This window comes from Pleurodeles waltl, chromosome 10, assembly GCF_031143425.1.
Source record: "Pleurodeles waltl isolate 20211129_DDA chromosome 10, aPleWal1.hap1.20221129, whole genome shotgun sequence".
In the NCBI taxonomy this organism is placed as follows: domain Eukaryota; kingdom Metazoa; phylum Chordata; class Amphibia; order Caudata; family Salamandridae; genus Pleurodeles; species Pleurodeles waltl.
This window is the reverse complement of record NC_090449.1, coordinates 822,462,107-822,474,137: the sequence shown is the minus strand read 5'-3', so window position 1 is coordinate 822,474,137 and position 12,031 is coordinate 822,462,107. Positions and strand designations below refer to the sequence as shown.

Here is a 12,031-nt window from a genome sequence, read left to right as displayed (position 1 = left end):
ACATCTTGACAGAAGTTCTTCAACCTGGGGCTTCCAATTCTGAACATCTTTTGCCGTTCAGTGAGGCACTTACAGTCGTCCTGCTAGGAACTTGGTCCAAGCCCAGTACAGAGGCTTCTGTTAATAGGATGATTGCCAGCTGCCATTGTCCTGCTCTGGGTGACCTTAGCTTTCTCAGCCAACACCCCACACTTGAGAGCTTGGTTGTCCAAACCTCTACATCCCATGGCCCATTCCCTTCCACTCCCCTGAATAGGAAATCCATGAGGCAAGTTGCTCTTGGGACAAAGTTGTTTTCTTCAACCAGCCTGGTACTGAGGTCAGTGAACACGAATTGGCCCATTGCTCCCAAACCATTTCGGCCATGGTTGCACAAGTGCTGCCTCAGGTCCTGGAGGAGGCCCGGGCCACACTTTCCCATGCAGTGAAAGACTGGAGATATGCAGCTAAGTTCACCATAGACTAGACACAACTGACTCGCTGGGCAGGGTGGCTGCATCGACAGTGGCCTTAAAGCTCCACGCCTAGCATAGGGTATTGTTTTTTTCGGGGGCTATCTAGGCAAACCTGATGGTCATGCCCTTCGATGGCACTCGCTTGTTTAGCGAGAAGGCAGACTTTGCGCTGGAGCGCTTTAAGGACTCTCATGCTACAGCCAAGTCCTTGGGCCTCTCGGTAACCCCTCGTCCACCATCTGCCTTTCGCCCCTTCCGTGGTTATGGAAGGGAGGTGGCATCGCACCAGCCCTATGCCAGCATAGTCCTACGCAACTATCCCAGGGTATGCGAGGACATGGATGCTGTGTCTTCAGATCTAGAGGATCTGCAGGCCAGAAGGTTCCCAGCACACAGACCCCAGCAACTGCAGCCTTGAAGCCCTCCTTGTTTGTATCTGCAGGATCATGCTTGTCCAGTTGGAGGGAGAATATACCATCATCTCCCCCACTAAAAGTCAGTGACATCAGACGAATGGGTACTGCAGATCATCAGGCAGGGCTATGACCTGCCTTTTCAATCCTTTCCTCCAACCCCTCCTACATTTGAACAGCTGGCGGAGGATCATTTGTGTCAGTGGTTGTTATTCCCGCTACTTTCTGATACCCAAAAAGAACAGCAGTCTTCACCCTATTCTTGATGTATGGACCATAAATTTACTCCTCAGAAGGAGAAGTTTAAGATGCTCATGTTGGCTCAGGTCTTGTCTGCACTAGACCTAGAAGACTGGTTGGTAGCACTGGACTTGCAGGATGTGGTAGGCCACGAACACTTTCAGTTCACCGTGCTGCCATTTAGCCTTATCACTGCCTCTTAGGTGTTCACCAAGGTGATGGCAGTAGTCACAGCCCATCTCCGCAGGTCAGGGATTTCAGTCTTCCTGTTCCTTAATGATTGGCTGTTGAAGCAAATTTGCCCCACGTAGTAGTCTCCCTCCTCCAAACTACGGCAAACCTCTGTCATTTGCTGGGCTTCACTATAAAGGTGCCGAAGTCACATCTGACTCCCTCTCAGACGCTCCCTTTTATCAGAGCTGTTCTGGACACAGTGCACTTTTGGGCTTATCCTCCAGAGCGGCAAGTCCAGGATATTCAGGCTATTATACCAATGTTTCAGCCTCTATCCTGGTTTTGGTGAGACAGACTTTTAGGCAGCCTAGCCTCATGGCCTCCTGCATCTTGCTGGTGTCACATACAAGATGGCATATGTGGGCTCTGCAGTGGGACCTGAAGTTTCAGTGGGAGTAGCATCAGGGAATCTCTCCAACATAGTCCAGATCTCAGAGGGTACTGCACAAGATCTGCAGTGGTGGCTCTTGAACTGTGATTGGTTCAGAGGCAGATCCCTCTCTCTTCCCCAACCAGATCTGACAGTAGTGACAGATGTGTCACTCCTGGGATGGGCGACCACATAGGAGAGGCGGAGATCAGAGGCATCTGGCCTCTGGCAGAGTCCGTGCTCCACATCAGTCTTTTGGAGCTCAGGCCGATCCGACTGGCATTGAAAGCATTCCTTCCCTCTCTCAAAGGGAAAGTAGTGCAAGTTTTGATGGACACCACCACTGCCATGTGGCACTGCAACAAGCAGGTCGAGGTGGGGTTTGTGGACCCTTTGTCAGCTTTTGTCAGGAGGTTTTGCGCCCTCTAGACTTGGCTGGAACTCAGGGCATTTCCTTGGTTGTTCAAAACCTGGTGGGCTCTCCGAATGCCAGATCAGACTAACTCAGCCGGCAGTGCCTGGTTGATCACAAATGGCGTCTCCATCCGGAGGTGGCACAAGGCCTCTTTCAGCAGCCTTGGTTAGATCTGCTTGCTTCCGCAGAGAACATGCAATGTCAGCAATTTTGCACTTTGGAGTTTTCAAGGCAGCACTCGCTTGTCAATTCTTTTCGTCTCGAGTGGAGCTCAGGCCTCCTCTACGCCTTTCCTCCCATACCTCTTTTGCCTAGAGTTCTCAAGAACATCAAGAACGACCGGACTGAAGTAATCTTTGTGGTTGCAGACTGGGCATGAAGAGTCTGGTATCCTAAGTTATTGATCCTGGCCATTGATCATCCAACTAGATTGCCCCTTCGGGAGAATCTTCTGTCGCAGCAGCAGGGGAGGGTTTTTCACCCAAACCTGTCCAGTCTCTGCCTTCTTGCATGGAGATTGAGCAGTGGCAATTGACAGTTTTTAGCCTTGTGCCCGAAGTCTGTAACATTATCTTGGCAGCCAGGTGACCCTCCACCAAAATGGTATATGCCTCTTGATGGAACAAATTTGTGGCATGGTGCACAGACAAGTCCCCATCTCTGGCCATCATTCAGAAGTCCTCTTGTTTATACTTTCTTTGGCCCAGCAAGGCTCTACTTTGGACAGACACCCTCAAAGGTTATTTGTCTGCTTTCTCTGTATTTCTGTGATTACCTGATCAATCCTCTTTCTTTAAATGTCCTATTGTCAGTAGATTCCTTAAGGGTCTACAAATATGTTTCCTCCATCACCTTTCATAATGCCCTAATGTGATTTAAATTTGGTTCTTACTTTCTTAATATGCGCTCTTTTTGAAACCACCTCATAACTGTCCTCTCAGGCTTCTGACGTTCAAAACTGCCTTCCTTGTGGCTTGTGGCTATTACATCTGCCCGCATGGTGAGTGAGTTGCAGCCATTGTCATCTAAGCCACCTGACCTTTCCATCTATCCTGACAAAGTGGTGCTTTGCACCAGCACTTAATTTTTGCGAAAAGTCATCAAGGCCCTTTCAAGTAGGCCAATCCATCACCATGGCTACTTATTACGCACCCCAGCATCCTTCTAAGGAAGAGGAAAGACTACGCCACTTGGACCCAAAAAAAGAGCTTTGGCTTTCTATCTAGATCTTACCAAAGAGTTTCGGATGGATGATCAACTGTTTGTTAGGTATGTGGGTGCGAAGACAGGTCAGGCAGTGCAGAGGAGAACCACCTCTAGATGGGTTATTCTCTGCATTCAGATGTGCTACGCATTGGCTTAAAAGCAACCATCTGGAGGGTTTGCGCACTCACTCTACCAGAGTGACAGCTGCAACCACTGCATTAGCACATGGAGTTCCAATCCTAGGCGTCTGTGAGGCAGCAATGGGGGCTTCTCTGCGCATGTTAAGAAAACCCTGCTGTCTGGACGGTCAAGTCTGGAGGGACAGGTAATTCGCCCATTCAGTCCTGCAGGACTTCCTAGTATGATCTTGGTTCGCAGATCTACATCCAAGGATGGTATTGCTTGGGTATCTATTCTAAGGTAAGGAATCTACAACTAGAAGTCTCTATCAGATGTACAAGTTACTTACCTTCTGTAAAGCCTTATCTGGTAGAGACGTATTCAAGTTGCAGATTCTTTACCTACCCATATCTCCTCCACGCTCTGTGAACTGATTTCTAGGGCAAGGAATTCCCTCTTAGGGCCCTACTTTTGTCACACCACTGGTCAGTCTTCTTTATGGCTCAGCTCTTCTGGTGTGGAAAATCATGAAAAGGAACTTAAATCAGTGTGCGGGGTGTTGGTTATATAGGTCCTGCAACATCATATCCTGCATGCACGATGCCGATGACAGACGTGGTGCCTACCAACGCCACCTCACAAAGCGCAGGGCTACTTCTCGAGAGAAAATCCAGACCCAAACTGACGCCAGGGGAAATTCTAAGATAACAAATCCGCAACTAGAATATGTTCCTACCAGATAAGGCATTACCGAAGGTAAGTAACTTATTCATTTTGAATGTGCATTGGATGTCTTATTAATTTAGCTTAACCAAAGGCCTGTAAACGTTTGCGTTCTCGTGTTTAACCTTCAATGTGGAGCTTTGCTCATGTTGCCATATTCTTTCTTTGCTAGTGGGTTCATGCAAGTCTACATTTATTGAGAGGCATATTGTGTGTTGAAGATAGTGGGCAATGGGAGGATAATTTGGCTAGGACAAGGAGTGCTAATGAACTGAGAAGAAAGGGCTCCTGTTTGTGTACCAAACACCAGGAAACATTCAAGGTCGTCCTGATGTTCGATTCATAGGATGAGAACTTGAGGAAAATCAGCAATTTCAACTGTGCAAGGTAGATTGAAAACTACTGGCATGAATGACATGGCATTTTTGAAGGCTCTGTAGGTTTAATTGGTATTCACCTAGTGAGACGAGAGCAGATTCCCTTGAAACTTAGAGGGGTACAGACTTCTCTACGTTTTATACCTTTGTGTGGTTTTGTGCCATGCAACACTAGCAGAACGTCTACTGAGTTTTCTGTTATGCTGACACTTTTTTATATTTCCTGAGATTTAATTAAGATTTCCCTTTAATTTAGTTTAGGGTACTTAGATTAACTTAGATTCTTCAATGATTAGGTGGCAAGAGGACTGCAACTTATATACAGATCATCAGATTCTGTTCCTCATCTTTTCTATTCCCTCAACTGAAATTTTCATATGCCTTTCAGCTAATTTGTAAAAAACTTTTAAACCTTATCTACTGCCTCTTGGGTTTTAATGTGTGAACAATTAGGGTAGACTGTCAATTGAATCAAAAGGTTGATTTTAACTTTTCTTTACCTCTCAAGCATCCTAAAAAAGATAATAAGAAAATGGGCCCAGAGCGTCATCACCTGGATTGCAGGCATTGCATGTCAAGCAAAGAAACTTGTCTGTGGTTTCTTGATAATAAGCCCCATGGTGCCTCCTGTGACCTATGTTCCTTTGTCCACCCTAAGGTGATTAAAGAGGCAGACCAGGGGCCACATGTACAAATGTCCGATTTTGAGACTCGCAAATTATGAGATTTAGCGACTCACAATTTGCTAGTTGCAAAATCTGATGTATAACAGTGTCTCAGACACTGTTTGCGATTCGCAAATGTGTCGCAAGGGACCTGCCTCATTAATATTCACGAAGCAGGTCACTATTTGTGACACATTTGGGAATGGCCGCACTCACAGGGCTAGTGGCCTGCTTGGGTCATCAGACCACCATGTCTGTGACTGTTTTTTAAATAAAGCAGTTTGTTTTTTCATTGAAGAAAAACAGGGTGCATTACAAACAAAATGAAAAGTTTCCTTTTAATTTTTTACGAGTAGGCAGTGCTCCGTGGGACCACTGCCTGCCCTGAAAAAATGTTGGTGACCCCATTCACAAAAGGGACCCCCTTCCCGTTTGTAAATGAGTTACCACCAATTTGAAATTGGTGGTAAGTGTGAATCACAAAACAATCATAAATCCTCCTACAAGTCACTATTAGGAAGGAACACCCTTGGCATGCCCCCTTCCTAATAGTGAGTCTCAAACCCATTTGGCAATTTGGTATTAGGTTACGGAATCGCAAAATAGAGTTTTGTACATTGGAAAATGCTTTTTTGTCGCAACTGGACCAATAATGCAACTCGGGCCGTTTGCGACAACAAAAAAAAGCTACGTACATGTGGTGATTAATTACCTCAATTAAGAGCTGACAAAATAATATAAATCTGATCCACTATTGTAGGGTTTTTTACTGCAATCGCTACGTAGGAAACAGCATTGCCACCTCAAGTAGCACCAGCACTTTTCCTTCTCTACCTGCTACAGTAAGCTTTGGGAGAGAGCTTAAGATACTGGTGACAGATCTAATTCTGCTGGTTTCAAGGATGAGGATTGTACATCGACTTAGAGAGGAAGAAATGCATGCCATGGTGAAAGTCACGAGTCCTTTGCTTGTTTTTCTAACACTTTTTGCATCTGACATAGATATCCTTCTCTTTCCCGAGACCTATACACCAAGACATGAGGATGATGATAGCATGGCTTGTACAGTTTCACCCACCTGACCCTTTTGATACAGGACTTTTTCTGGCCCTACAAAGCACAGTTGGACTGGAAATCTTGAGAAGTCACTTTTTTTGCCCTTGACGGTTGTAGAAAAGTATCCTTTTTCTAGCTTGGTTACACCCACCTTTTGCCTGTTTGTCAGTGTGTTTGACTGTGTTCACTGGAATCCTGCTAACTAGGACCCCAGTGACCCCAGCTATCTCCTCTAAATTTGGTTGCTGGTAATTTGTTTTCCCACAATTGGCATACTGTTCCCCCCATGTAAGTCCCTAGCATATAGTAAATAGGTATCCAGGTCATTGGGGTTCCAGTGGATCCCTAGGGGCTGCAGCCGTTATTCTGCCACTCGTAGGGAGCCCATGCAAAGGGTTCTGCAGGCCTGCCATTGCAGTCTGCGTGAAACAGGTGCATGCACCTTTTTTCACTGCAGGTCACTACACCAGGTCACTATAAGTCACCCCTATTGTAGGGTCTCTCAGCACAGAGGGCAGGGTACAGGTAGCTGTGTGTGAGCAGAAGTGCCCCCACCAACTCCAGATCCCCTGTCCATCACCACCCCTGGGGTGGTGCCCAGAGTTCCTCCAGAGGGTCCCTGGGTTCTGCCGTCTTGTTTCCAAGGTTGTCAGGGAACTCGGGAGCATCTGAGTGGCCAGGCCAGGCAGGTGATGTCAGAGCCCCCCCTTGATAGATACTTACCTGGTTAGGTGACCAGTCCCCCTTTCAGGGCTATTCATGGTTTCTCTCTTGGTTGGGTCCTCAGATTCAGCTTGCAGGATTCCAGCAGGACTCCTCTGCAATCTCTGCTTCAACTTCTGATCAGTGGAACCACGACTGGACCCTCCAGGAACCGACAAATGCTGCAGCAACGAAGAAGACTCTTCTGCAACTTTGTTTCATGTCTCCTGCCAGCTTTGCATCATTTCCCCAGCCGTGCATCCTCAGAAGACTGTAACTCTTCAGCCTGCACAAGAAGAAGGAATCTCCCCTGGATTTAAGGAGTCACTTTCCTGCAACTGCAGGCACCTACAACAAACGACAACCGGCTGCGTGGATGTCCTCTCATCTTGAGCTGTGTGGATCCTGCATCGCGGGTGGTGGTCTGGAGTAGTTGTCTTGGTCCTCTTGGCCAGCTGTCCAACTTTGGTGGAGGTGAGCCTTTGCCTTCCCATGCAGGAGAGTACTCTGTGCTCCACGTCTCTTGCAGCTGATAAGGCTTGTTTGCATCTCCTCCAAGGTATCTTCACGTGACATGTAGCTCCAGCCACCCAGCACTCCATCCTGCAAAGCGCAGCCTCCTGTGTGGTTCTCCTGCGGGGTGGGATCCTCTTTTGTAGTGCTGCGTTAGCAACTTCTGCGACTCCTGTGTCATCATCCTCTGGGACTCCTGAGGGTGCTACCTCTGCTCCTGTGGACTCTATGCAATGCTAAGGGTCCCCTATGACTCCCCCTCCCCCTGCATCCACAGCTGGGTGAGTAGTACCCTCTACTCCTCCTGAACTCCATTGTGACTCTTGGACATGACCCCTCTCTCCACAGGTCTTCTTTCTTCAGGAATCCACTGCTGGTTTTCTTGCAGTTATGTCTGGGTGTCTTCTTTTTCTTCGTTTCCTCTTTTTGGGTGGTTTGGGGAAAATCCAGTGTTTCACTCCTGCAGTCTGGTTGCTGGGGGTACTGTGTTATTGGTTTTCTATTACTCCCAGCTCCCTCTACACATTTTACTTACCTAGGTGGGGGTACCCTGTTCGCATTCCATTTTTTTTAGTATATGGTTTGTGCTCCCCCTAGGGTCACTATTGATTATTGCTAATTGCACTGTTTTCTAACCTTCTCTATGCCTGTTACTGATTACTAGTGTATATATTTAGTGTATTACTTACCTCCTAAGGGTGGGTTACCTGTTTAGTATTTTGTGGGTATTTGTTCCAAAATAAAAATACCTTTATTTTTGTACACCTGGGCTTTTTATTTTGTGTGTGCAAGTGCTGTGTGACTACAGTGGTATTGCATGAGCTTTCCATGTCTCCTAGATAAGCCTTGGCTGCTCATCCACAGCTACCTCTAGAGAGCCTGGCTTCTAGACACTGCCTACATTTCACTAAGAGGGGATAACTGGACCTGGTTTAAGGTGTAAGTACCATAGGTACCCACCACACACCAAGCCAGCTTCCTACAAGGGTCCATTCTAGATGCATTCTTTACATAGGGCAACTATTCCCAAAGATTCTTAGGTTCTCATGCTGCCCAATCACTTTATACTAGCTACATGTAATCACTCTACTGAGATTAATAAGACCCCACTGTACTCCAAACATCTTCTGCCCTTTAACGAGGCCCTATTCTACAGTATTTAGCCTACCTCATACAAAACATTCTGCAGCAGCAGCTAGCTAGCAACCAAGTGACTCTATTCGAGCCTACTTTTCTGTCCTGTTACCCAGCGCTAGAGATCCTGATTGTGCACGTATTCTCCTCCAAACTCAAACCCAGCACTTTTCCCAACTGCTTCACTTGATCAGTAAATAAAGAGACAGAATGAGACAGGGTGCATCAGGTAGTCTGGCCCTTGATACTTGTGACAATCCTGTTTGGTGGAGTGCTATTCAGATGCCCTGTGAGAAATGACAAAAATAGGCACCCCATTTTTACAGCAACAGCCTTGGGGACCATTGTCTCAATCCTTAGTGCTGTTGAAGGCGTCTGTTCAATCCACAGCTCTCTCCTTTTGACACAAGGCAGAGCAACAACTTTCTTGCAGCGTTGCCTTGTGCCAGCGAATAGTAAATCTGGGCCTCAGTCTCACTCATTACCTTCTACTGACTTACTCCTTTCCACTCACACACACACACATGCTTAAACATACACATGCTGTCTCACATAAACACTCTCTCATCCACAAGCAAACAAACAACATATACTTAAAATCATTTTTAATTACCACAGCTGCCACCGAAGGTCCTGTCCCAGCTAATTGTGCTCTATTTTTATTACAGTAATAGTGAATAATGAAATAATATTTGCTATTAGTATAATGAAAAACAGGTACAGAATGCGGAGCCGCCCCTGTGTTCTAGGCAATAATTTTGCCATTTCCGAGGCCACAGGTCACAAAGGCAGTGCCAAATGTTTCAAGGGGCAAGCCATGGGTCGCAAATGCACCCCCTAAATGACGACAACCTCTTATTGTTTGAAACATGAGTAGAACAAGTCACTTTAATTTATCTACTAAACCCCTTCAGTGACCCATAGAACCTACTCCTCGTTGCACTATTAATCTTTTTGTCCAATATAGAAGAGCTCGTCTATTTTATTAGGTAGCTCAGCTGACTACCAATGGCGTGTCATTTACCATGCTGGGGTCCTCCATTTCCTCAGATTCGGGCATACGACGCACAGTCTGTAATTTCACTTCATAATTCTTCATGGGTCTCTGTATAACTAAATTAGCATATTTTGCTGCAGTGTTAACCTTCTGAGTCAGGAGCAGTGTCTCACATTCGACTCAACATCATTAATACATCATGCAGTGTTTGAGTCTTGTCATTTACAACACTCACCACCCACTCCACTCAGGACAGGGCTGGTTAAATTATTTTACTTATTTGGTTTTCCTTCAGTGTGCGTGCTGCTTTCCATTTGCCTACGTTGTTTATAGGTTAATTCTGACCAGTCCAGGGATTGATTGTCGAAAATGGTGAATGATGGAGACCAGTTCAGTTCAGCCTCGTCTAGCCTTTGACATTCTGCGAACTGGGCCACCCGTGGCACAATATTTGCTTGGGTTCTGCCTGGGCATGCCCCACTCTGCTGGAGTCAGCAGCTTCATTTCCGGTGGACATAGGCATTAGCAACACGGAATCTGTGAGACAGAGTCTCAGTCCTTCCAAGTCGATTCACTGGCTCCTGGGCTTTTACAATTCACATGCTAAGAAAGTTGTAAAATGAGTTTGAGATAACTCCAGTACCCCTTCCACATTCCGTAACTGTTCACCAAGTATTAAGTGGTCGAGGTATGAAGAAATGAGGCAGAGGTATTGCACTTCTGCCTAGTGCAGTATCTAGAGATTGTATCTTGGTCTTGGTAGGGATTTCCGATGTTTTCCTCACATTGCAGAACTGTTGCACGCCATTAACAGGTCCACTGACATTGATAATCTGCTAAAGTTTTGGCAGTCTACAACTAGAGGTCTAAGATAAGAACATCATTTACAACTTATGTTGATCTTCACAAAGCTTGTTTGGTTTCAGTTTACATCTTGGGAAAGAACAGTGTTTTAAGTTCCCATGTACAGAGCTTTCAAAATACAGTAAGTCAAAGCCATAACCTAGGATCAGTGTTGTACACTTGGAAACTGGATGCTCTTAAGCCAATATAATAAACTTCCCTTTCAATATCATTCACAAATTGCACGTGACTGAAGTAAGGATGATTTAAACTTATGAAAGTTACACCAGCAGAAGTTGATCCCGTCGTAAATTTATTGCTATAGGTTTGTTAATAGTTCATTATTTAATTCCAGAACAACTCAAATTGACTTTGTAATGTGTAATCATTATTCTGGTAAAACAGTGTATGCTGATTGATTTATTTTTCACCAGGAACACCAAGACAATGTACTGGGTAATGCCATGCAAAGTGTCATAGCACTGGTGAACAATCTGATCAACCAGAAGGATGCAAATATGAAACTTCTGTACAGACATGGTAAGTATGTCTTTCGTAAAGTATATTTCTCCAGCCTATACAGTCCACATATGCAGTGTGAACATTTAAGAACAAGAATTGTGTTTATTTACCTTCTAAACTTTTTTCTTGTCCTTAGTACATATCAGATTTTCAAAGTCCTTGAAAATCTACTACCCAACCTAATAAATTGTGCTATAGAGCTAGCTTCTGTACCATTCCTTTATCTGATAGAGACCTCTAGACGCATATTCCTTACATTAGAATATTCCCCAGGTGTCACACTGGATCCTGAAAATCTTGAGTCATACCTCTGCGCACTGCTAGGTGGCACTGATTGGGTCCGCCTTGGCTTCGTCCACGCATGAAGTGACGCACACAGTGCCCATATAGGCTCCACCCCGGCGAGCTGACATCATTTCTTTTCTTTCAGCACCATCAGCACAGATCCTAAACAGCTACCTCGATCCTTTAATGGACTGCTAAATTTCGTCCTTTTGTTGAAATTCTTTTTGAGCTACGCTTCCAGTATAACAGCAATGTAACCCCCAAAAGCCTGTGGGGTTCAAACCCTGTGGCCCCCGTCACAGGCAGATGTCTGTGATGGACCTCTATTTGGTTTACTTTTGGTGCCTGGAGCCAGGTCCAAGGTCTGTCCAGACTGTCGAGCGATGAACCCCAATGCAGTAAAGGAGTGTGCCCTGAAGCTCCTGGTTGCCCCACACTGGACAACTCTGCACCACTCAAAGTCCCAGTTGAGAGGAAGGTCACTCTCGTCGTCCATTGTCACGCTCAAAATCTTTGTCTAGTAAGTCCCACAAGAAAAAGAATTCTAAGAAGTCGAAGCACTCTTCGACTTCACTGAGCCAGTCTGAGTCATCGGACGAGGTGTGTGAACGATGGCACAAATCTATGCCATGCTCCCACACATCAGCCATGGAGCCTGAGTCTGGATCTGCTTCACACCTCACAGAACTTTCCAGAGCAACCACAATCCAGCTAAAAAAGGATTTTATGAGGACCTGCAACTCATATTTGGGTATTGCTTT

At 45.7% G+C, this 12,031-nt stretch overlaps 1 protein-coding gene across 2 annotated transcripts in view; it reads left to right on the top strand.

Annotated features, from left to right (window-relative positions):
• Positions 1–12,031, top strand: part of ULK4 (unc-51 like kinase 4) — a 1,615,551-nt gene that overhangs the window by 1,114,985 nt on the left and 488,535 nt on the right. For both annotated transcript variants that reach the window (XM_069211486.1, XM_069211487.1), the window contains exon 32: positions 10,898–11,003. In XM_069211486.1, coding sequence (XP_069067587.1) covers positions 10,898–11,003 — 106 coding nt within the window. The remainder of the gene's footprint in view (positions 1–10,897; positions 11,004–12,031) is intronic.